The 26,789-nt window shown below is 40.8% G+C and overlaps 1 protein-coding gene across 3 annotated transcripts in view; it reads left to right on the top strand.

Annotated features, from left to right (window-relative positions):
* CLMN (calmin) overlaps positions 1-16,617 on the top strand; it is a 100,943-nt gene extending 84,326 nt beyond the window's left edge. For 2 of the 3 annotated variants that reach the window (XM_073349562.2, XM_078853379.1), the window contains exons 11-13: positions 869-929; positions 3,073-3,140; positions 8,165-16,617. In XM_073349562.2, coding sequence (XP_073205663.1) covers positions 869-929; positions 3,073-3,140; positions 8,165-8,318 — 283 coding nt within the window. In that variant the 3' untranslated portion in view covers positions 8,319-16,617. The remainder of the gene's footprint in view (positions 1-868; positions 930-3,072; positions 3,141-8,164) is intronic. The other variant, XM_073349564.2, reaches the window with a different exon arrangement.
* The last annotated feature ends 10,172 nt before the right edge of the window (positions 16,618-26,789 follow it).

The following is a 26,789-nucleotide window of genomic DNA, read 5'->3' as shown; positions in this document are numbered from 1 at the left end:
AGAGTCTTCAATATGCCTTGATGTGAAATTGTTTTTCGGTAGTATGTTTCTGAACAAATCTCATTTAGCTAGTACATGTTATCCCCACTGGGCTTGTCTATGTTACAGTCACAAATGTGTTGGGGGAACCAGTAACAATGTGACGTTGTCATTACACAACTGGATTTGTCTACACATGCAAAGAGATTCCTAAACATGTTTAACACACAACTGTGCTGTACTTACAGTGGAGAGAAAACCACTGACACTGTGACCACTGTACTACTTTAATGGTTGATGTCCCAAATTATATCTATACATATATGATTGAAACATTCAGCTAACTCTCACTCCTGTTTCTTTTGAGTATTAGTTTAGGTGCAAGGGAATATATTTGAACAAAAATGGATTTGTGCTCGTTTTGGTGAACAGTTTAATCAGAGCTGCAACAAACTCAATAGAAATCCACTTCCAGAATCCCATTAACTCAGTTTCTCCAAGCTTTTTAACCACCATTCTAGTACCTTTCATGATAAAATAAGTTCAAAAAAGAAAACAGAGCACAAATGGTAACAGTTTAGGGATATAGTCTCACTTCAAGCTAATGGGGTTTGTGCACCTTCAACATCTATCAAGATATTGCTTTTCAGAAATAATTCAAAGTGGGAATGTCGCTAGTTTTTCATATCATGGCCAGATTTTCCAAAGCAGCCTCTGAAATTGCACCTGAACATTTTGTGCGCATAAAAACATGGATTTGAATGTGTATTTGAAGTTTTGCATATCCTGAAGATGACGTACATAAAATTGCAGGAGCATCTGTTGAGGTAAAAGCCCCTGTGAAAATTTGGCTCTGTGAAATTAAAGTTTATTTTTATTTACTTTGCAGGGTTAGCTACAGCGACTCCAATGTTTACCTCCGAAAAAGGATTCCTAATCCCACTGAAAAGGTTAGTATGAGGAAAAATGTAGTGTCTCCCATTCACTACTTCTAATTATCTCCTAAAATCACAGGCCTCGTAAATGGTAGACTGCTAATTATAAAAAGTAATTATATGTGATTGCTCAAACACAACCAAATATAAACCTGTTGATTAAATGAAAGTCATAGAATTTCTGGTTTAAGAACTAAGACATTAGGAATAAATAAAAGCTTTAAAGGAAAACACAAACAATTTTTAATCAAACCTTTCAGAGTGGTAGCCGTGTTAGTCTGTATCAGCAAAAACAAGTAGGAGTACTTTGTGGCACCTTAGAGACTAACAAATGTATTTGGGCATAAGCTTTCATGGCTTTCATCAGATGCATGGAGTGGAAAATACAGTAGGCAGGTATATATACACAGTACATGAAAAGATGGGAGTCGCCTTACCAAGCGGGGGTTCAGTGCTAACGAGACAATTCAATTAAAGTGGAAGTGGGCTATTCTCAACTGTAGAATACCAAGGGAGGAAAAATCACTTTTGTAGTGGTAATGAGGGCAATGTAATCAGGATGGCCTGTTTCAAACAGTTGACAAGAAGGTGTGAGTAACAGTAGGGGGAAATTAGTATGGGGAAATTATTTTTTGTAGTGACTCACCTACTCCCAGTCTTTATTCAGGCCTAATTTGATGGTGTCCAGTTTGCAAATTAATTCCAGTTCTGCAGTTTCTCATTGGAATCTGTCTGTCTTTGAAGTCCAGGGAGATTGAAGTGTTCTCCAACTGTTTTTTGAATGTTATAATTTGTGACATCTGATTTGTGTCCATTTATTCTTTTGCATAGAGACTGTCCAGTTTGGCCAATGTACATGGCAGAGGGGCATTGCTGGCACATGATGGCATATATCACATTGGTAGATGTGCAGGTGAACGAGCCCCTGATGGTGTGGCTGATGTGGTTCGGTCCTATGATGGTGTCCCTTGAATAGTATTTGGACAGAGTTGGCAACTGGGTTTGTTGCAGGGGTTTGTTACCAGCAACTACACACCACACAACAAAAACACTACCCAGGAACCTATCCCATCTTTTCATGTACTGTGTATATATACCTGCCTACTGTATTTTCCACTCCATGCATCTGATGAAGTGGGTTTTAGCCCACGAAAGCTTATGCCCAAATAAATTTAAGTCTCTAAGGTGCCACAAGTACTCCTCGTTGTTTTTAATCAAACCTTGTGTCATTAAGAATATCCACAAAGGAATGTCTAATCATGCAATTATACAAATTATAATTTGGGGACTACATTGTAATTTCAATATTTCTGAAGCAGTCAGTGACTCGACACTTCACTGAGGTTGCAATTCTTTGCATAGTGAGTTTTCTTTAATTCTGCAGTGACACTTTCTGCTTTCAGTAAATAGCAAGGAACATGATGTATGCTCTGTATCTTATGTGCAGTAGCCTCCCAATACCTCATTTATGACCCATCCTGCAAATTGCTGAGCATTTCATAAGTACCTCACAGGATTGGGTTTATTGGTTCAAACCTGCATTGCTTGTTGCATCATGCCACTTGACTGATGGCTCAGTCCTACGCCACTGAAATTAATAGCACAGTAGAACACAGTGGTAGACATGGTTTGTCTTGTTCTCTCAAGAGATGTTCATTACCTCACTGGGCCCTAGATTGATGTCTGTGGCACAGAGAGGCAATAGGTGGTGTTGTAGCTGCATTTCACGTTTTTGGGCTGGGACTGTGGCTCTCCCAAACACAAGGTGAAATCCAGAACTTCCTGAAGTCAATAGGAATTTTGTCATTGATTTCAGTGGAGCCAGGATTTAATGCACACACTTCATCCATAAAACTCAGCGACTCAAAGTGTGTGCAAGCAAAGAGGATTTCACCCACTGTGAATACAAAATATTGGAAACAGCAATGTCTGTGACTGTTTGTGTTTCACTATTGTTGATATCACAGGCATTGTTGCTTCCAATATTTTGCAACGGGAATGTATTAGAAGCCAAATCTCATTTTGTTGGAGTAAAATTTAGAAAGATTTTTGTACATAACTTAAAATCAGCTGCTGTCTTTGTCGCTGTCTTTGATGTTTGTTTAAGAGCCATTTGACTTTTTTCATTGTATTTTTGTTTATAAATATGTAATTTTAGGAATACATTAGTGAAAACAAACAGAAGAACACAGATGTGAATGAAAGCACAAATCTGTTAATTATCAGGTGGGTAGTGTCTTTTTCAATGCATCCAAGACTTCTAGAATCTTGTACATGCGTTCTAAAGTGAGATTCAGAACTATTCTGCAGTGGTTGAGACTGATGTACACTTTAGAAAATTATAGGCACTGGCAGGGAATAGGATTCAACACAACTCCTCACAGGTCTGAAGTACAAACTTTGGTCAGGATAGATATATGGTAGCAGATTGTCAGCCTTGGCTAGATCTTTACACATAGCAAGGGAGACTTAGAGCTGTGTTAATTGGGCAGCTGAGGATTCCCCCATGAGCCAACAGAATACCACATTTGGTGGAGGGGACATTCCAGGGCAAGGAAAGAATGGGAGAGGGTAGAGTTAAAATGTGATGTGCTCCAATGATCCTGGGCCAGTGGTCCCTAGGAGACTGTTACAGCCAGTGCATGGCCTTGTCTGTCCTGGGACGACTTTGCAGGAGTGCAGCTACAGTGTAGATAAGGCCTCTACTTGAGGCCAAAGGGGGTTTTGCATTGACTTGAGTGGAGCCAGAATTTGGCTCATAATTAGTGGTTACAGGAGTTAATTACGGAAAACACGCAAAAATGCTATTGGAAACAGAAGTGTCCAGTTCTCACTTACATGATTGATAGCGCCAGACCTTCTGAAAATGGTGTAAACAACATACCACATTATGACTGTTTGCAAAACTAGCATGAAACTTACTGCCTTTGATATCCAGTCAGATTTTCAGTAAGAAGAATGAAAGCCAATCTGCAGAATTACTTCAAAAACAAAAGAGAACATAGGGATATATTTCATTGAAAAACTGGCAAATTTATTCAAAGTTAAAATTTAAAAAGAACCACACTGAAGAAGATGCTGTGTTCACATTAGTAAAATGTGGATGGTTTGCTGTCTCTGCTGATTTAATTATGGCACTTTGAAGATGAAAAGCTCCATCTAAGTTGCAAGTGGTGGTGGTGTTTTGAATTACAGGACCCAGTGAAATCTCCCAGTTTGCAAATCATAGACTTTAAGGTCAGAAGGGACCATTATGATCGCAGGCCACAGAATCACACCCACCCACTCCTGTAACAAACCCCTAATCTATGTCTGAGCTATTGAAGTCCTCAAATCGTGGTTTAAAGCCTTCAAGGTGCAGAAAATCCTCCAGCAAGTGACCCGAGTCCCATGCTGCAGAGGAAGTTACCTGGATTACTTTTTTTCCCTTTCTTAAAAATAGGAACTATGTTAGCAATTCTCCAGTCATACAGTACAACCCCTGAGTTTACAGATTCATTAAAAATTCTTGCTAATGGGCTTGCAATTTCATGTGCCAGTTTCTTTAATATTCTTGGATGAAGATTATCTGGGCCCCCCGATTTAGTCCCATTAAGCTATTTGAGTTTGGCTTCTACCTCGGATGTGGTAATATCTACCTCCATATCCTCATTCCCATTTGTCATCCTACCATTATCCCTAAGCTCCTCATTAGCCTCATTAAAGACTGAGGTAAAGTATTTGTTTAGATATTGGGCCATGCATAGATTAGCCTTAACCTCAACTCCATCCTCAGTGTTTAGTGGTCCCACTTCTTCTTTCTTTGTTTTCTTCTTATTTATATGGCTATAGAACCTTTTACTATTGGTTTTAATTCCTTTTGCAAGGTCCAACTCTACATGGCTTTTGACCTTTCTCACTTTATTCCTACATATTCTGACCTCAATAAGGTAGCTTTCCTTGCTGATCCCTCCCATCTTCCACTCCTTGTAGGCTTTCTGCTTTTTCTTAATCACCTCTCTGAGATGCCTGCTCATCCAGGTTGGTCTACAACTCCTGCCTATGAATTTTTCCCCCTTTCTTGGGATGCAGGCTTCTGATAGTTTCTGCAACTTTGACTTGAAGTAATTCCAGGCCTCCTCCTGCCTTTAGATCCACAAGTTCTTTAGTCCAATCCACTTCCCCAACTAATTTCCTTAATTTTTTAAAGTTAGCCCTTTTGAAATCAAAAATCCTAGTCGAAGATCTCTTTTTGTTTATCCTTCCATTTAGTTTGAACTGAATTAGCTCAGGATCGCTTGAACCAAGGTTGTCCCCTACAACCATTTTTTCTATGAGGTCCTCACTACTCACCAAAACCAAATCTAAAATTGCATCTCCTCTCATTGGTTCAACAACTACTGGACGAAGGAATCCATCAGCTATCGCATCTAGGGAAATCTGAGCCCTATTATTATTACTAGTACTTGTCCTCCAGTCTATATCTGGGAAGTTAAGGTCTCCCATGATCACACAATTCCCATTAGTATTTACTTCATTACAAACATTAAAGAGGTCTCTATCAATATCCAAATCAGATCCCGGTGGTCTATGGCACACCCCAAGCACTATCCCAGGGGAGGCTCTAGTAGCTTTCTTCTTCAATGTGATTTTTGCCTAGACAGACTCTGTCTTATCCATTTCATGACTTCTTATTTCTTTACAGTCTACCTCATCATTGATATACAACGCTACTCCACCACCTTTACCTTTATTTCGGTCTTTCCTAAACAGCACAGACCCCTCAATACCTGTACTCCAGTCATGACGACTATTCCACCAGGTTTCTGTTATCCCTACAATATCTGGTTTCACTTCCTGCACCAGTAGCTCTAGTTCCTCCATTTTGTTACCTGGGCTCCTCGCATTGGTGTACAAACATCTTAATTTTTGCTATTTGGCTTCACTCACATTCTTTACCCAATTAGGTACAGACATTCTACCGCCAGTATCACCTATTAGACTAGTATCTACACTACACTACCCTTCCTCCTTATGTCCATTCTCCTACCCACGGCTGTATCCTTTCTTACTTCATTTTCTTCCCTCTCAATGTTAAAATCCAGCATGGAGATTACCTGGACATCTCCCAACCATTTCCCCCAAATTTCTAGTTTAATGCTCTCTTAATCAGTTGTGCCAGTCTCCATCCTAGAAGTCTATTTCCCTCCCTATTCAGGTGAAGTCCATCCCGAGAGAACAGTCCTCTGTCCATGAATGCCTCCCAGTGGCCATACATCCCAAAGCCCTCCTTATAGCACCACTGCCTGAGCCATCTGTTGATCATCATAATCTTGTCACACCTTTGTTGCCCTTCTCTAGAAACAGGCAGAATCCCACTGAAGATCACTTGAGCCTCCATTTCCTTAAGAGTCTTCCCCAGCCTGGGCATAGTCTCCCTTGATACGTTCCAGCGAGAATCTACCCGTATCATTTGTTCCCACATGAAGGACAATCAGTGGATTCTTTCCTACTCCCATTAGAATCCTCTTCAGCCTCAGGTCCACGTCCTGTATCTTAGCACCCGGCAGACAGCACACCCTTCTGTTCTCTGGATCAGCTCTGGTTACAGGCCTGTCCTTCTCAGTAAGGAGTCCCCAGTCATGTAGATCTGCCTTTTCCTGGTGATGCTGCGATTCTCTGGTCTATCCCCTGTTCTCTCTGGCTGCAAGTCCTCTCGATTTCTATTCTCCCTTGCAATCCTCTGCAACCCATCCCGTATCCTCCTCGGGCTCATATTTGGTGGTGTTTTCTCCATTGACTCTTCCCCTCTTCCTATAAGACTATCTGCTCTTCTCTTCTTCCTTGCCCTCTCACCTTCAGTGAGCACCTGCTGTGCCCCTTATTCATTTTCCAACTCTGCAAACCTGTTCCTGAGCTTTATTTCTCCTTCACTAGCCCATCTTTTCCTCTGCCTGCTTCTCTTAGTCACACGCTTCCACTGTCCACTTTCCTCACCCAGCAGTCTCCCCTCAGAGTTCTTTGGTCCTGCTTCCATCTGCAAGTCTGAGCTTTTCCCTTCAGCCTCCTCATGTCTTTGCTCCAATATCTGTTCGAACCTCCTTCTAAACTCAATCAGAGTTTCCACCTGCATCTCCAATCCTCTGATCTCTTCCTCCATCAGCTCTACCAGGCAGCACTTCATGCAGACGAAACTCTTTTCAGGTACCCCCTCCAGGATCATGTATATGCCGCAGCTTCTACATCTAGTCATCTTCATTGTGTCTTCCACTGCTTGGGTCACTACCACTGCTGCCTCTGTATCTGTCATAGCCTTCCCATCTAAGTCCTGTTAGTCCAAGGAACACAGACCAAACCAAACCACCACCACCCAGAGCAAAAACAAACCCCCAACGAGTGCCAGAACACCACACACCCTTCAGTAGCCTGTCTGTTCCTCTGTCTGCCTCTCTTATTCTTCCTTGCAAACTCCCACTCAAACTCCCGTGTTTACAGCTCTGTTTGCTGGCTCCTGTGTTGGAGTTTCTCTTGTTAGTCTTTAAATTTCATTTCAGACTTTTGAGAACTTTGACCAAATAGCATCAGAGAATCCACCCGCCCTCAAGAAAAGATTTCCAATGTATGTTATCAATGTATATTTAAATTCTTCAAAACCTACGTGGGCAAGAACTTTCAAAATAAATGGCTTCATTACTCAAGTGTTTGAGACCCTTTTCAGAGGGCATTTTCAGAAGTGACTAGTGATTTGTGAGTGCCCTTCTTCAGAAACCGGAACGGGATCTGATTTTCAAAATCAGTTGTGGTTCTACCCTGTGAAAATGAAGTCCCTTTAAGATGTCTCAAGTTGGACACCCAATGTCATTCACAATTTCTGAAAATCTTAGCTTTGTTTCAATTAAAAATCCGTATTTGAACATTGCCCAATATTCATAGGTGTTTACAATTAGGGGTGGAACCTCAACTGACATAAATTGGCATAACTCCAGTGACTTCAGTGGGAGTTGCACTGATTGATGCTACCTGAGAATCAGCCCGAAGTTGTCAGAGGCTTAAAACAGTAGTGTGCATTGGCTCCTAAGAAGTGATACTGCACAACCCCCTTGTGTGCCTCACAGTTCTGATTCACTCTTTAGCTGGCTGGACTGTAAGATTAATTGAACTACTGCCTTACAGTTCTGCCCATCTTTCCATCAACAACTGCAGTCAATCTACTGCACATTTACAGTTGTTTTCCTCCCCCAACCCAACCTCTCTCTCTTCTATTTTTGTAGGAAGAAAAAAGACTTAGAGGCTCCAGAGAATGCTATTCCACCTTCTGAACCTCCATGTGTAGAGCAACCCGAGTTATTTTACTTCATTGTTTTCCTCTGGGTGCTGGTCTACTGCCTGTTGCTCCTTCCGCATCTTGTTAGCAACAAACTTTGATCTCTGTGAGTGTGGGAATAATAAAAGACAGTGGCTTGATTTTTTCATGTGTATGCATATAAATCGGTTCCTTCAGGTGAAGCACAGACAAATATAGGGCCTGATTTTAAAGCTGATACAAAGATTAGTCTTAACTTACTATTGTGCTATTTATAACGTTGTAGCACATTTTATATTGTGACATTGTGTAGATATATATATAGATATAGATATATATGAAAATTTTGTACATTTGTGCCTTGCTTTATAAAATGCTAAATAAAATGGATAATTATTATTAGAGACACAGATGATTTAGAGCTCCACTCTTCAAAAATGGTTCTTCAAAAATTGTTCCTCTGGCTACACTTATTTACCTAGGGCCATGTAGCTGTGAAAGAAGGGTAATGTGTGACTTCGTGTCAAAGCTTGGTCATCCACATGGGCAGGGCTTGAAATAAGATCTTTTCTGTATTTCCAGTGGAAATACTTTGGTAGAAGAAGCTTAACCTTCCTCCATCAATTATTCTTCCATCATGTGTTTTGTTTTCAATTGAAAGGACTTTTCAAACACATGGGAGCAGATGCTGATCTCAGTTGCACCTATAACTTCATTGACTTCAGTGAAATTGCATCAGAATTACACCAGCGTAACTGAGATCAGAATTTGGCCCATATTGTTACTGTGTCTGGGTAGAGGAATTGCAAATATAAATCTTGCTATATTTATTAAAAACCTAAAATGCTACCAAAACAAGATACTCTGTTGCACACACTTCTCCTGGGAATAATATGAGAGAACAAACAGTACATGATAGGTGTATAGTCATGCATTACTGGAAGGCACTCAGAATCTGTGGTGATGAGCAAGGAATAAGATTCTATATACAACAGAAAAACTTGCCCCAAGTCTGGAATGAAGGTGAAGGAGAGCTAATACATTTCCATTAACGAAGTACAAGGAAACATTATTCTGAGCCTTGGTACAGATGAAGTGATGATTATGAAGTTTGTCTTTTCTGCAAGTTTTCTTTTGAATTCAGATTTATTGCTGTCTTCTCATCTTTTGATATTGTACCCTCTATATTAGCAAATTGGCTGTGAAAAAAGAACGATCAAGGTAGCTGCTTACCAGAAGAGATTTAAAGGGAGGAAAGGAGAGACTTTGATAGAGGATATTTGATTATTGACATTTCTTCTTTTTATACACTACGGACAAAGAGGCCACCCTCTAAAATATCTTTCAAGGAGCATCTCTCTAAAATAAAGGATTCATCATTCACTCCAAAGCAGAAGGAAAACATCAGTTTGGATCTCTTGCCTCTTCTGCTGATTTATCTACTTCCTTGTCCTTTACATTCAGCCTCTGGATCAGCTGCATCAATGAATTGCACTTATCAGATCATGTGAAGACCCTGCCTGTGAAGACACCAAAAATAATAAAAAAAAACCCAGCTTGTCACCTTCTGAGGTGAAAGTGCAACTCATGAGGATTATAAGCACTGAGATCAATGGGGGAAATGACTACTCGAGAAATAGATCCAGAAAAATGTCAGCAGTCTATATTTCTTCTCTCTGAAAATCTCGAGTACATATGAAGGGACTCCTATCGCCAGACAAAAAGCAAAAATCCTGGCTTGCATTTGGTCTTATTCTTTTGATCAAAAACAGCATAGAAATGGGACAGTAAACGTGTGAAGACATCAGTGATTCCTTTATAGCTTATACTGAGCTTTTTAGCCAGAATGGGAATCAGGTATAAGCTTGGGGTCGCCTACTTGGCAGTAGCAATAACTTCTACCCATGGTATTTCTGGTGTAGTCATCTGCCACCACAGGCACATTTTGACTTCACGATGCCCTGATGAGGACGTGTAATGCTGCTGGTTCAGTTTGAACATCCATACATCAGACCACAGAGTGCCTCATAAAAAAAAAAAAGGTGTTTCATGGGCATGCAGTCAACTTTGTTAGAATAAAAGGTATTTATAATTAGAGGCTGTATGTTTAAGATTCCCTTTCAGTATGCTATTTTTAGTGCTCATCTTAAATAAAAGCTCTTTGGGGACAGGGCATATATATGTACTTGAATGTTAAGCACTTCATTTGCATATGCTTTGAAGTTGTTAAAGGCTTGCTGTCTGCTGAGTATTTCCTTAGTTGCATATTGCACTAAACTATTGTATAGGTTCTTGATATTAGCTTGTTGTTACCTCTTTCAGTAACACCTCATCTTGGAGGTGCAATTGGGATTAGAGGATAATGCTGCATAGGATGATAGTTTAAACACTTGGGGTGAAATCCTGGCCCATTTAAGTCAATAAGAATATTGCCACTGATATCACTGAAGCCAGGATTTCACCCTTGGGCTCTTCCCGTCTGTCTATTATAAGGATCTTCTAGTCCTTTGCCAACATCAGACGAGAGTAGAGATGGGTCCAAGCCATAAATTTGAGAAGCAGATTCAGATCTGGACTTCACCCAAAGTTTGAGGGGAAGTAGGTCCAAAGTTTTTGGTTCAGGCCTATTTCTAGAAGAGAGATGACAGAATTGAGAAAAGTCCCCGCATAACTGGCACTTCTCTGGAGGAACTCTGGGGATCATGGATAAAGTCTCACTGCCTTTGTTAAAAAAGAAAAAAAAAGTACCACAAACCAGACAGTGAGCTGAGTACGCTTTTTGTTGATTGAACAATTGGACAATAACTGATTTTTGTATTGTGACATTTACTTCATGCAGCTATCCCTGAAGTCTGATGGGTTATTTAATAACTGGTGGCCAAAAGCCTGTGCTGTTGCACGGGTATGGCAGCTGGGCCAAGTAATCCATCATCTGTGCAGTCTCCCTATACAACCAATCAAATTGTTGGATGCAAGTTAGCAGTAGTGTAAGGGCAGTGATTGGTTGAGTCACCTCTGATATCACAATGGACTAGGACTCTGGGCATGGCATAGGTACATGCCTTACTATAGTTGTATGCTGAACAGATGTAATTTGTGAAGTCAAAATGGCTGAATACTTAAAAAATAGACAGTAAGAGGCCACGAATTCCAGTGATGGTTGAACCTGGTGATAGTCTGAAGAAGAAAAACTCATAGCCATGCTTGCATATGTTTCCATCACTTCGCACTGACTCAAACATTTTAGGTTTCAGTGACCCACACAATTACAATTCTGGAATCTTCATATTTAGATAAATATCTTGTGTTGAACTAGTACATTTTCTCCCAGAGGATCCCTTTGCACAATGAGAATCACTGCACCCACTTCTGAAGTGCAGTCAACTCTGAGGTAGAGTATAGCAGCTGTTTAACACACACAGTAACACTATACAGTAATTTAGGGCAAAAGACTTCACTTCTCTGTAACATTTGGTTAATGCTACAGGGAGACTCCTTCTCTTCATGACAAATTCTTGAATAGGTTATTTTATCATGCTCTTTCTGGTTCTTCCAAGACTCTTGAGCGTCAAGAGAAATCGCTTGGAACTTGGATATAATCTCCTGTTTCCCAAATATTCAGAAAGCTGGCATTGTTATAACAAAGAAACCAAACATCCCTCCCCAAAAACCTCATCTCACCTTGAGGAGCTCATTGGATGTCTCAAGGAAATAAACAATGTCATCCATAAAGATCATTATGATAACTCAGAAACTATATAACACAGCTTAATGCCAGTAGTGTCTGTTTTCGTAGTGGTAGCCGTGTTAGTCGGTATAAGCAAAAACAACAAGGAGTTCTTGTGGCACCTTAGAGACTAACATTTATTTGGACATAAGCTTTCATCCTTGCCAGGAAATACATGGCCACAAGGACAGCTATATTATTTTCCATTCCACCCTACTGATTGATATCTACTCAAGCAACAGATCATGCAGATTAAACCTCATATAGTCTGCAGCTGTTGTCTTAAACATCATACAGTTAATAACAGATCATTCAGATTAAACAATGCTATCAAAGCTATCCCATGAACAGAGGTGGGGCTTGGGTTATGTCCCTTTGTGTTAATAGGATGTGTACAGTTCTAGATGGACCCAGGATTTATTGAGCTGTTTTCACTGCTACAAAATTATTCAGCTGTTAAATAAGGGGACCAAGAGTAAAGAACAAAAGGTGATTCTTACTGGTGTGATTAACCTCTGATGAACTCCTTAAGGAACTCCTTATCTGACCGATCATTCCACATGCAGCATACTTAAAATGTACCAAGGCATTTTACCTGTAATTAGATGTTGTGTACTCTATTGGTATGTTGCAACCTGGGAGGCTGATCTTGAAGTCTTTACTTTGGAAAAACTCCCATTTAAGTTCATGAGAGTTTTGCCTGAAGAATGCAGGACTAGCCAGGGGTATATGATGTTTTAATACCTGGTGGGCAATGTCAGCAACAGTAAGAATGTAGGTTGGCAGAAATGAGGAGAGATTAAAAGTGGGTGATTAAAGCAGAGGACTAGGATTCTTCAATTCTGTTCCTAGGTGTGTAACATTGATCTAGTCACTGATGCCAAAGTTATCAATCTGAGTGTCTAAAGTTAGACACACAAATCCATATTTAGGCACTTAACTAAGCCCTGATTCAGGGAACCATTTAAGCATACGCTTAAACCTAGGCATGTACTTACTTAAGTGCCCTTCCTGAACAGGGATGTGTTCCTGAATTGGGGCCTCAGATTTTGATTCATGTATGCCTAAATCCTTTTTGAAAATGATATGTAGGCTCTAAATCAATTAGGCATTGTGACGCTGAGTGCAGCAATGCCTAATTACCTTTAATAATCTGGGCCTATATAAAAAAGGTTTTGATATTTAAGGAGGAAATTTCATACAAATTATCTGGCAGATTCTTACTCCATTTTCAGCTGCAAAATTAGGCATACACATTATCAAACTGAAAATTAATTCACCCCTCACCAAATAGATAATAATGGGTCAGCAACATGGGTGTGATGCATAATAGTTTCATTTGTGTAGCCTTAAAAAATACAGTCCCATTTTAAATACCATCAATATTTTTGATGGATTGAGCTCTAAAACTTATTTTAGTGGAATTTCTACAGTGTAATTGAAGTGTCTACAGAATCTTATTGAAAGCTTAAAAGTTCAGCTAAGAAAAACTGTTTTAAAGATGAAATATTATTTTGTATCACAGTGATTTATTTTATCTATATTTGAAAGCTGTAAAAACATTTTGAGTATCTGTATAATTGTATGAATGTTATACTTATTAATCATTGTAAATCATGAAAATTAATATTAAAAAAGTAATGCAATTTCATGCATAATTTACAGACATGACAAAATAACTGCAAATATGAGTCAGGTGAGTCAATGAATAGTAGTCTTGAAAAATATGGTGAATGAGCATATAAAACTGTATACAATACAATCTTTAAAACAGATGCTTTACAGTTTTTGTTTTGTGGTAAAACTTGTTGTTAAGGTTGCAAAATAGGCTAAGTGATGACCCACTTTTCTTCACTGCATCCTTAGCTTTTTAAAATAATCATTTTTGGGGCTGAAATTTTCCATGCATTGCTCAAAACACTGCTCTCATCTAAAGAAATGTAAATCCGGAATAACTCTATTGATGTCAATGAATTTATTCTGATTTTGTACAGATGTACAGTGCCCCATTGATTTCAGTGGGACTTCACGCAGGTGCAGGAGTTCACCTCCACTGATCCAATTGCAGGACCAGGACCTTAAAGAAATGGGGGTCTTTTATAAGTGAGCACTTAGCAATGTAATCTAATAGTCGATTAATCTGTGACAGCTTTAAGGATTTAGGGCTAAATCCTGCCAAGGCACTGAGTGTGTCCTATGAGATCTAAGTGTCCTCAACTTCCATTGAAGTCAATAGGACATGTTGGCATTCAGCAGCTTGCAAGATCAGAACTTTATGGTGGCTTTAAATCAATTTTAAGTACATATACCATAATGCAGAATAAGAGCACCTGCCACTTTAAGAGCCAGTTCACTGAGGTCCTTATTCACTTAATAGTCTCACTCAGTTCAGTGAGTCTCCCGGTGTGAACAAGATGATTTGTTTGCATGAATAAGAGTTGCAGGATCAGAACCTTAGTCTTTCAAGCAAGTTAATGGAGACTTTTTACCTCTTCTCTCCCCTCCGCCCCCCAGCCACAAGAGAAGAAAAACAGGGAAATTAAATGCAAAAATGTGCAAATGCAATATTAAGATTGCACAGTTTATGTGGGTATCTGAAAGCCCACAAAATGCAGGAGTGAAGGTGGGACAGGTTAGCATTGCTGTAGGAACCTTACATTTTCCATTTCCTAATGTCCTTATTTATTTACTTTGCCACCTTAACACTGCAGTAAAAACGATTTTTTTTCAAGAAGCAATACTGTGTGTCAGTGATAATGCTACTTCAATGACATCTAATTTTTAATTGTTATAATCCTCTCTTCAATAAGAATACGAGTTGCACTTTTGTTTTGTTTTCTTTTCTTTTTTTTTAACAGCGCAAAACTGCCAAAGCTGTATAGTGAAGGGGTGGATCTTTAGGTATTAATTTGATATAAATGAATTAGGCATTCTGATGATACTTTCCCACATATTTTAAACAGAACCCAACAATAAGGCATGGGAGGGAAATGGAATCATGCTTCTTATTTTTAGGAACCTTGGATGATCCCTTTACTCTCAAGAGCTAAAGCCATGTTCATTTCTTGAGTGACCATCAAAGCATTGTTCTTTCACTCTGAACTCTTTGTCAGAAAAAGCGTCCTTCTTCTTCTGTAGAATTTCTGCTGTCCCCTTTCCAGCCAATGGTTATTGCTGGTAAAAGAAAATGAGAATTACACTTTATTTTCACACTCTGAAGGAAACATTAGGCTTACGTTAGCAATAGCTATCTCTGCTTAAGGGATATGAAATCACCCTTTAAGTGGTGGTTACTATATTTTTAACTTCTATATGAGAAGGAAATAAAATGGCACTAAGAGCCTGATTTGTGGTTTTACTGCCGGGGAATGGGAAACAATTTCACCTCACGAGAATACAAAAACATGCCCATTGAACAAGGACCAGATTCTGATAACCTTGCTCATGTTCTGTGGTACCTTACTCCACAAGTAGCCTCATTAGTTTTAGTGGGACTTCTTGTAAATTCTTTGGGGAGGGGCCCAACTCATTGTTTTGTGTTTGTACAGGGCCTAGCCCAATGAGGTTCTAGTCCATGACTGGGACTCCTTGGTGCTATGGTAACAAATAAATAATAATGATGTCTGGTTAGGTGCCCTCAAAACGATGACGGGTGGAGAATCTCATCCCGATGACTAAATCCATCCTTAGAAATCAGTGATCCAGTCTCTTCACTTTTTTTTTTTTTTTTTGAACATGGAATAATGTATTTTTGTTTAGTCAAACCCTTCTGTTTTTAATTATAAGAATCAGACCATCTTCTTTCTTTTGTGATCTCATTATAATTGACGGGCCATAACTTAACTGGTGCTTCAGATATGCCAACACTTTCAGCTATCTTACTCTTACCTGTAAAATGAGGATGAACTTACTTAACTTACCTTTGTTACTGTTTTCCAGTTTAAATTTTAATATGTAAAGTGCTAGGTTGCTGAAGGAGTTAGAGGGACTTTTGTGCCAGAAGTAAACATGCATCAGCAAACTTAAATGAATGTACATTTATTTTTAATTAGCTCCCTTTCTTTGGCTAATTGTCAAGGATGCTGGTTATTTAAATGTGTTTGCTGCCTCACCATCAAACCAACTCTGTGTAAGTTGTTCAAATATATGGCCCTGATCATACTTTGCTGGAGATCCTCATAAATAAATTATCCAGTTTGTATTTGTGGAGAAGTCTTAACTATATCCCCTAATAACAAAGCTTATGCAGCATCACTGTGTCAAATTCTTTAATTTGGTTACATTAATGCAACTCCACTGATCTGATTGCTAGACCCGTCTCCCCATTGACTTGTTCCAGGGAGATAACTGAGTGCACAACTTGGCCCTGTTTGTTTTATAGACACACACACACTTGCATTTTATTGAATAGCGAGGAGAATTTGAAACTATAAATGGTATTAAAAAGGACATATGTATTTAAAAGACAATGAAGTTTATATATAAATACTTCTGAATATTTTCTTGGTCAGTGCTCCACCCTGAATGTTTGCAATTATCGTTCAAAGCTGATTTTTGTGAAGGAAAAATTAAGAGAAATTAAAATGTTTTGTGTATAGTTGCTACAAATAGCAAAAAGAGATTACTTTTGGAAATTTGCTCTGTAATCAGACTAGGATGCAAGAGTGAATAGTTTAAAATTTTATTTTATAAAACCTCCAATTTTGAAATAAACTGACAAAATTTCTGTACGTATCTGTTGTCTGCATATTTTCCCATGCTGAGAAATTTCTGTGCTACATTTACTTTTTCAGGAGAAACCATTCTGTTTCGAATAATGTTATTTTCATGCTAAGAGACTGTATTTGCTTGTTATAAAGAAATCTTAAGAGACAGTTTGACAAGCCGAAAACATACAGACAGTGATTGTTAGAAAACAGGAGCCTACTTTTCTCTCCCAGTCACTTTTAAAAAGGAGTAGATGTTGAGTTTAGGAAGGTGAAGGTTTACCAGCATGTAGAATCAGGTATATTGGGGCAACAAGCCTTATGTAAGCTTCCAGAAATAATTTTGCTGAATCATGCATTTTCAGAGGTGGATAAATGTCAGTTTTACAATAAGATTTATCGAGCTCCTTTTCACTTATGATTTTAAGCATTTGAACTGGTGGCTCAACAGGTGAATAGCTGATGCATGGATCCATTTTACAGTGTTCCCCAGTCACTTCTCTTGCAGAACATCAGCGATGGGGAAGTAGCAGAAGCACAATGAAACACAGAGAACCAGGGCCTGGATCTCTGTCCCCAAGAGTTTACAATCTAAAATGGACAAACTTAGACATGCACATAAACAAAGGAAGGTGATAGGGAAGAGAGAACTGTGGGTTATCTTTCAATAAATGTGTGATAGATGGAATCAGAGCAGAAAGTTTAATGGGCTATCTTGGGTACTTTTAAATGGCCCCCCTTACAGCAGAATCTGCACAACTCACACTCTTTAATGTAGTTATCCTCCACAATACCCCACTGAGGTAGGGAAGTACTTAACCATTGGACCATCCTTTTCCACCTAAATCCTGCAGGTAGTAAGTATCTCTAGGGATCTGTCACTAATACTGGCCCAATCCTGCTTCCAGTGGTGTAAGTGCAAAACTTCCACTGACTTCAACAGTGCAGGATCTGGTCCCTAGATATGATATAATGCTGGCAGCAATGGAACTCAGCCTGTGGTTTTTAATAGTACAGTAGATAAGGATAGAGTTAGGAACAAAAAAAAAAATTGCAACATTTATTGCAGTATGTGGCCCTGATCCTGCATTTAGGACTGTTCAGGTGTAATGCCTGGTGGCCAAGGTGGACTAGGGTCAGTCCAAAGCACCAGTCAAGTGTGTGGGGGTGGTCAGGTTGCCAGTAGGTCAATCGGTATCAGAGGCAGTCTGGGGCAATGGTTGGCATTCTCACAAGAGTCTGTACCCAGAAGATCCAATCCAAGGGGCTAGATCAGCTGGCTGGGGAGGTGAGGTTTGGCAAGGCAGAGTCAGGCAAGGCGATCTAGGCAGCAACCAGCAGGCAATGGTCTGTTGCTCAGATAGCTTCCATCCTCTTCCTGTTGGGGTCTTTAAATAGTCCTGGTACCTAATGAGCGTGCTGCCAGTCCATCCAATGAGGGGCCTGCGGTATGGCTGCTGTGGGTCTGTAGGCCTTTAGCACTAAGGTTGAGGTAGCATTTCAGTACACTGTTGTGGTGCAGTGGATAAGGATACTGCCTAAGTACTTAGCAGACTTGGCAGGGTCCTGACATCAGGTGAATCTAACTGTGGAATTGAGGCCCAAAAATGTAGGTCCAAAGTTCTACAGGCCTTAGGAGTCATGCGAGTATGAAGTGCAGGATTTGAGCACTGTGAATGTATGAGTGGGTGGACTTGGACTACTAGGAGCTGAAAGTAATGCCACATGTAATTGCTTGTACATTTGCAACAGTCTCAGACTTGACCAACGCCTCTGTCCTTAGATATTATTAACATGTATGTAGGTAATTTACAGATTATCAAACCTTTCTTCCTGTAGCATTGCTACGGGTATTAACTTGCAAAGATAATCTTCAAGAGAGCTTATTACAATCATTTCTAAAATGCCTTCCTAGTGACTATATGCAATCCGTGAGTGGGTAGTGCTATTATCCACCGATTATTTTTCCCTGCCTCGATATACATGCTACCTTTAAACGCAATGTGAAAGTTGATCAAAGTGAAATATATAGCTCCATCTGTTGTAAATCCTTTGAATTCAATATCTTTGCATTAATGTTTATGGCTGGTCTGTGCACTTGTGGAATTTACTTTGCCATGTGTACGTTTAATAAGAAAATGATAATCTAGCTACATTATTTGTCTGTCATCCATCGCTATATATTGCAGCTAAATCTTTCACTTTGCAGAGTAATAATTCTTATATACCTCTCATGGTCTAAGAATCTTAAGTGTATTACAATTGCTAGTTAATAAAATTCCCCTAATACCTCCAGGACATATATATTTTTATACTTGTGTTACAGATGGCTAAAATGAGGCAAGAGAGGTTAAATGACTTGCCCAAGGTTGTACCAAGAATCAGTGACAGAGCTGGAAGTAGACTCCCAGGGCCCAATCCTCAGATGGCATAAATACCAGAGCTCCATTGACTGACAGTTTATATCAGTTGAGGATCTGGCCCCCAAAGTTCTGGCCACCAGTTTTCTGGTTTTAATCACTGGAGAATAAAACCTTTCCCTTATATACCATGTACCAAAGTTAACTGCATTTCCCTTGAAACTGACATATTTTTGTAAGTGTTCCCATGTAAATCAGATCTCTTCGTTAATAAATGTTATAGACTTGGAAGGAGGGGAATGGGCATAGTGATGATTTGTATTGTTATTAGTTGTGATCCAAGTCACTTCCCAAAGCTGTCAGCATAAACATTTTTGCTCTAGTTTCTTTATCTCAAGAGATGTTTTCATTTCAGGTTAAAACCATTGCTCTGATTAATCATCAAAAACTATACAGCTCTCATGAAAAAATTTCTTCCTAAGAATAATTGTGTACTTACATTTCCTTTGCCAGTATTGTACTGTAGGACAGTCAATGACACAAATAAATATTATATTTGATATGCAAAAGCAGGAGTGTCTAGATCGCTATTGGTTGTGTTTTCTTTCCTGACAAAATGAACAAGCAAGTTTCAGATCAACAAATACCGAAAAGTCTATAGCAGCAATGAGTACGCTTTGGTTACCAGAGATACAGATTAATTCAATAATAAGATTTTTTTTTCGTGTTTAAGTCATTGGTGCAAGAGTCATTAATACCCAAATACCATTTTATAGCACATACACAATTTTGATAAAAATGGCAACGTGGGGTTCCAGATTTGTTTCTTGCTCTGTTGAGTCAAAATGATGCGTTTTATAACTGCCAGCCTGTGAGCGTAACCAGGGATCTGTAAAGTCAAGCTGGGCTCTTTTCTTTTGAAATCATCACAAGTAAAGATGCTGAATGTCAAGTTATAACCTCTGTTTCTCTTGGGCAAACCCATTGCTTAACAGGTGTAAAAAGCAGCAAAAGTGTATTTTAGTCACTCAGAACAAAATTTATTGATTCTGAATAGACACATGGAGCAGATGTGTTGATTCAGGGTGTACTGTTTTGAAAGGCAGGATCATAATTTAAAGAAGTTGTAGTGAGGCTGAGTGGCCTCCCTCCGAGTGGGAGAGCGAGGGACCTTTACTCACTCCTTGGAGGGCAGAGCCTAGATTGCCCCGCCCCCCTCACCAGAAGTACCAGGGCATGGCCAGAAGTATAAAAGGCCTGCCCTGCTGCACAGTTGGGGGGAGCACCTGTGGAGGAGAAGGACGCTCTGCCTGTTCTCCCATGTCCCTGAGAGGAACCTGTGCCTGGCTGTTCCCGATTCCCAGACGCTGACGAGGATTGGCCCAGAGTACCTGCTGCTGTATATCCCGAGGAGCTGGAAGAGGCCTGGAGGCCGCAGGTGCCAAATCCCGGGGAGGCAGGAAGTGGCCCGGCTGCAGAACCAGGTATGGCGCCATCGGCGTGTTGCAGCTGGATCCCCGCCTACGCAGAGGCAGCCAATCCTGTCCCTGCCAGGGCCCTGGGCTGGGACGCAGTGGAGTAGGGTGGGCCCGTGTACCCCTGCCAACCCACCCCAGGGTGGCTGACCCCCCTACACTGTGCAAAGAGACTATAGCTCTGAAGAGGAGCTTCCCTTACCAGTCACCCTTAGGGACTGTTTGTTTGCTGGCTGCCTGAACTCTGCCCAGGCCAAAGCCAGCCCTGAAAGACTGTTTTGCCTGCTAGTCCCTGAGCCTACTTAAGCACAGGCCCCAGCTCACCTGTAGACTGTTTTGTTTGCTGGCTGTGTGAGCCCCGCCCAGGCCAAAGCCAGCCCTGAGAGACTGTGTTCAAGGGCTGACTACTTGAGCTACCCAACCCCAGGCTAAAGCCTGATAGTGACTATTAATCACCCAGCCCTACTGTGGGCTCTCTGCTGTCTTGCAGACTCTGGTCCTGGCCAGACAGGGCCAGCCTGAGTGGCCTTCCTCTGAGCGGGAGCGCGAGGGACCTTTACAGAAGTATAAAAAAAGCCAAAGAAATTAGGAATATACATATTTCACTAGCACTTCAGATGCTATAGCTGAATGCCCCCTAGATCCTTGGGGTCAGGCAGCTAGCCTGAGCTGCAGCCCATCATCACTGTGGCCACACTACTATTTTTAGTACACTAGGTTGAGTGGGGCTAATATATGTCTGTCACCCATGCTGGGAAGCACTCTTTCAGCTGCTTTGTAGACATACCCCCTATGGCATGACTGGCTCTGCCTCCTTCCTGGTCATCTGCTGATCTACCCAGCTTCCAACACCTTTCAGGCTGAGGTGACTTAGCCTTCTAGCTAGGTCACAAACCTTTCCTGGGTCCCCAAAGTGCAACATACACACACAGAAACACATTCCTCCCCCTTCCTGCGCTCAGTCCTCAGAAGAATCTTCAGCCCTCCAGGGCTCTGCAGCACATCAAGAAACAAACGCCTCTGCCCTGCCTCACCTCATGCAAGCCTAAGTTGGTCACTGGCAGCTAAACAAGGCAATTGTCCTGGGCAAGGCCTAACTTCTCTCAGGGATGCTCTTATAGACAGCATTTTCCTCAATTTCTGGCCCCTGCCAGCCTTCTCTCCTGCAGTGAGAGTCTGCTCTCCCTCCTTGCTAGCTGCCAATAGAGCTGGGCTCTCACCTTTTAGCTTCTCCCTTGAAGCCTGGCACCTGGTTCCAGGTGTCATGGGGGTGACTGGGCTGCTAGCAGCCCATTAAACTGTTCCGGACTCATGTGGGGTTTGAACACCATGTCATTGAAGCATTAGTCCTCATTTACAGATGGGTAGCATGAGGCACAGACCACAAAAGCCCAGGGCTAATAAGATCTGCAAAGGAGCCTTAAGGAGTTGGATGACCAAATCTAACTGAAACTCCCCTAGGCTCCTTTGAAAGTCCCAGTCTAGGTTTTTAGAATGGACTCTGTTTGGGTATTGTTTTGCCCTGTATTTGTATTTTTGCATCAATGGTAAATTTGAGGTGCAAATATCGGTACATAGTCGTAAGGATTTGTGCTTGTCATTTATTGCAGCTGCAGACATGCTAGTAGAAAGTCATGAATTAGAAAATGGCAGCCAGGTTGCAGTCCAGCTGAAAATAAGATCTTAGTGACTTGACCAAAGAGTCACAGCAAGTCCAATGGCAGAACTGAGAATAGAATCGAAGTCTGCTGCTGTCCAGTAATTTGGTTCAAGCATGCGACCATACTCCCTCCCAGATAATTGTTAGTTTATATCAAAGCATGTCAGTGAAACTGTATGTAGTGTGTGTAGTAAAGTAACAAGACAACATTGTAGCTGGTCTCAACAGCAGAGAACAATAGAGGTCACCATTGACGTATAGTAAGAAATCACTTCAGGATCCATTTTAGAACACTGAGCAGATGCACAGAGCCAAAAAGCACGACCTATTTTCTCCTGGCATGATTTCAAAATTCAATAGCATGAACAAAGCCAAGTACTGGAACAGACTCAGTAAAATAATTTGCAATTTTGAGTATTCTAGCACAAATATGAGAGATTTTTTCCCCAGACAGAATAAAAACAAAACACAACTAAACAACAGTATGAATTTTGAAATGGAAAAAAAGAAATTTCTCTTTGCCTTACAAACTCTGTCACACAGAATAAGACATCAACACTTCTAATAGCCAGGACATGGCAAAAGCCATAATTTAGTGTCCTACCATTTTTTTGTTAGAGATTTTAATTAGTTGGCAATGCCTATTTCTCTTGCTCAATCCAATCAACCTGTTTTAATAATAATAGTGATAATAACAACAATAATAAATAACAAAAACAAGTTACAGGATGTCCATGAAGTTGAAATGCCCTGCATGCTGTACTTGTTTAGCGTTCTGTATTGCACAGGCTACATTACATAGCCTGGTGTGAAAATCTTTGCAAGAAATTTGTGAAGAAATTATCTGAATTTACAGTCTGGGGATAAACATTACTTACGAAAGCAGATGACCTAAAATAATCAGTGTTTGCAAAACAAAAAAACAATCAGAATGATAAAAGAGGATAAAATACAGCACAAGTGTGATCCTTACTGAATCATTACATCAAATGTTCCTGTGGCTGATGGAGGGAGAAGAGGTGTGGAAATGAAGGTAATTGCCCACAATTCTTTCTCTGAGTCCTTGGCTCAGACCTTCAAAGTTATTTAGGTGCTGAACTCCCAGTGAAATCAATGAGCGTTAGGTGCCTAAATACCCTTGAGCATCTGGTCCCTTGTGCTTATTTTCCATGAATAAGCTTTCAGTTTAGAACTGTAATTCTCCCAACTTGCCCTTTAGTTGAACTTCCCCTAATCAGAAACAAATTGTTTCTTAATGGTGGCCTGCAAAGGATTTTTAAGGGCTGTTTTTTTTCTGCTACATTTTACTTCAGAAATTATTAAGAGTGCGAATTTCTGCCAGTGCTCCAGCCATAAGTGGAGAAATAGACCCATGCGTTGTGACAACTCCCACTGCATAGTACCAAACAGCTGTTCTTCTTTCCTAGGTTCTGTCAGAGGATATATTTCAGAGTAGCAGCCATGTTAGTCTGTATTCGCAAAAAGAAAAGGAGTACTTGTGGCACCTTAGAGACTAACCAGTTTTATTTGAGCATAAGCTTTCGTGAGCTACAGCTCACTTCATTGGATCCGATGTGAGCTGTAGCTCACGAAAGCTTATGCTCAAATAAATTGGTTAGTCTCTAAGGTGCCACAAGCACTCCTTTTCTTTCAGAGGATATAATTATTCTTCTAACCATGAGAAGCAGAAGGATGCCCCTTGTATGCACTAAAAATACCTAGTCATTTTATTGTGTTTAATAATGGGGACAGTGTGCTCAATGTCAGTCAGGGGTTCACCCATGTGACACACGTGATGAAATATTTTGCACCTCTATAGCACATTTCATGTCAGGTTCTCATAGCTCTTTATATATATTAAATAAGCCTCAAAATGCCCTAGTTGGGCAGTAGAAAGCCCTCCACCAGGGCCACCTACTTGGCCAAATGGAAGCGATTCACCTGCTGGATGGCAAATAAGGGGGTTTGTCCCGAGCGAGCCGCATTGCAGATCATTCTAGACTACCTCCTGCATCTCAAGCATCAGGGCTTGTCGCTATCATCTATCAAGGTCCATGTAATGGCCATCTCGGCCTTCCACCCACTGCTTGAAGACGGGTTGGTTTTCTCTCAGGATATCACAGCCAGATTCCTCAAGGGCCTGGAGCACCTCTACTCGCACATGAGGGATCCTGTTCCTCCATGGGACTTGAATCTGGTGCTGTCACAGCTCACAGGCCCCCTCTTCAAGCCTTTGGCTTCCTGCTCTCTCCTTCTCCTCTCCTAGAAGGTCGCATTTCTGGTCACGGTCACGTTGGCACACCGGGTATCTGAGATCTGGGCGCTCACCTTATATGGTCTTCTACAAGGACAAGGTCCAGCTCAGACCATACCTGGCCTTCCTTCCTAAGGTGGTCTCTCAGTTTCATTCAAGCCAAGACATTTACTTACTGGTCTTTCCAAAGCTGTGAAAGTCGGAGGAGGAGGAGTACAGACTACATGCCCTGGATGTCAGGAGGGCTCTGGCCTTCTACATTGAAAGGACCAAGCCATTCTGCAAGTCAATGCAATTACTCGTTGCTGCGGCCAACAGGATGAAAGGTCAACCTGTTTCCACTCAGAGGATTTCCTCCTGGATCACTGCCTGTATTCGCTTTTGCTATGATCAAGCAAAGGTGCCGCCCCTAGCGATTGTCACCGCCCACTCTATCAGGCCGCAGGACCCTTTGGCAGCCTTTTTGGCCCAAGTGCCTATCCAGTTCCACATCTGTAGGGTGGCCACCTAGTCATCGGTCCATACCTTCACGTCCCACTATGCACTTCCCCAGCAGGCTTGGGACGATGCTGGCTTCGATAGAGCAGTACAGCAAGCCGCCAAGCAGTGAACTCTGACTCCACCTCCATAGATACTGCTTGTGAGTCACCTAGAATGAAATCGACATGAGCAAGCACTCGAAGAAAAAAATGGTTACTTACCTTTCGTAACTGTTGTTCTTTGAGATGTTACTCATGTCCATTCCATTACCCGCCCGCCTGCCCCTCTGTCAGAGTTGTTGGCAAGAAGGAACTGAAAGGGCATAGGGATGTCAGCACCTGATATACATCAGCATGAGCGTGGCACTCTAGAGGGTGCCACAGCTGGCCTAATGGATACTGCTATGGCAAAAATCTCTGACAACTCTGCACATAGGCGTGCACACACGTAGAATGGAATTGAGATGAGCAACGCATCTCGAAGAACAACAGTTACGAAAGGTAGGTAACCGTTTTTTCCTATTTCTTTGGATAGTGCGTAGCGCAATGAAGCCTCTATCCTGATTGTGGCCTATAGATGCTACTGTAGTATGTTGTTAATTTGAACCCATCAAGTTCTATGTATTGTTAACTTAAGAATACCTGTGTTGTTACAGTGGAGCACCCATAGGGGCACACATCTCAAAGAACCTCAGTTACTGCACAAGGGTGAGTAACCTTCCCTTTCTTTCCCTCCCCAACTTTCTCCTCCTGTTTGTCACACTCACTTGCTGTGTCTGGTCTTAAATCAAATTGTAAGCACTTTGAAGCAGGGACATATCATCTAGTGTGTTTGCACAGTGCCTAGCACCATAGGCCTGATCCTGATTGTGGCCTTCATCTTAAGTGGGACCTTTGAGTGTGACAACTGTACAAATTATTATAATTATTCTGAATCTTTCCCATGTCGTTGAATGTCACATCGGGCACAAACAAGTCATTTCTGTCTATCCTAGACTGCTCTTTGCATGTCCTTTGTGTTGTTAAGTCCCATATGTTTTCCCTCTCTGAGTATGTTGAAAGGAGGGATTCTTTTGGTCAGAGCCTTCTGCATTATTGTCCAGCTGCCCAAAGGCATGCCAGCTGTGGCAGTTGCTCTGGATTCATTCTTTACATATCTCAAATATTTTCATTTTCTTTTCTGGATAACTTTTAGAGATAAGGGGTTGTTGAACTCTTTGAAGAATCTCAGCATTTGTCACAAGTTAATTCCATGTAATAGTTTTCTAAGGCATTTGCTTTCAAAGGCATTTAGACATCCATCTGTACCTTTGGTGGATTTCCAGCTTTCATATCCATGTGAGTTCGAAATAACATTTGAGTTGAAGATTTGGCCTTTAAGTTGTAGATTTTTGATGACCAAAACTTATGTAAACCTTGCCAGTTTGTGACATGATATCCTTCTGGACATCCTGTTACTGCCAAGATATGCAAATTAATAATATTAATAATGAATACAATTGATATTGCCCCATTCCTGCAGAGAGAAAAATAATATTTTTTGGCTATAGCTTGTTGAACCTCCTGAATTTTACATTGCAAAGATATATTCAGAGGACACAATATACAGCAGCATGCACATTATGCCACTGAAAGTGAATTACAGTAGATGAGAAGTGAATTAAGGAATGAATAATTATTTCAGTGGACCCAGGGTTAAGGTAAGAATGAACTCTGGCAATGCTCAGGATGTGGGGAAGGTGCAAATTTACAAATCAGCTGGCAGAAGTAGAATGATTGAGGTCAGTGATACCTGTAAGATTTCTGACTTTAGTAGAGTTCCTGAGATACAAAATTTAGTGCATGCAAGTGCTGGCAAGTCTGTAAAATACCTCACACCGGGCTTGTAGGAAAATTTTGCTGCTAGCATCTACGATGGAAATTGGACCAGAA

This window comes from Lepidochelys kempii, chromosome 6 (assembly GCF_965140285.1).
Source record: "Lepidochelys kempii isolate rLepKem1 chromosome 6, rLepKem1.hap1, whole genome shotgun sequence".
Classification (NCBI taxonomy): Eukaryota; Metazoa; Chordata; order Testudines; family Cheloniidae; genus Lepidochelys; species Lepidochelys kempii.
The sequence above is the reverse complement of the archived record's forward strand: the minus strand, read 5'-3'. Positions and strand labels throughout refer to the sequence as shown.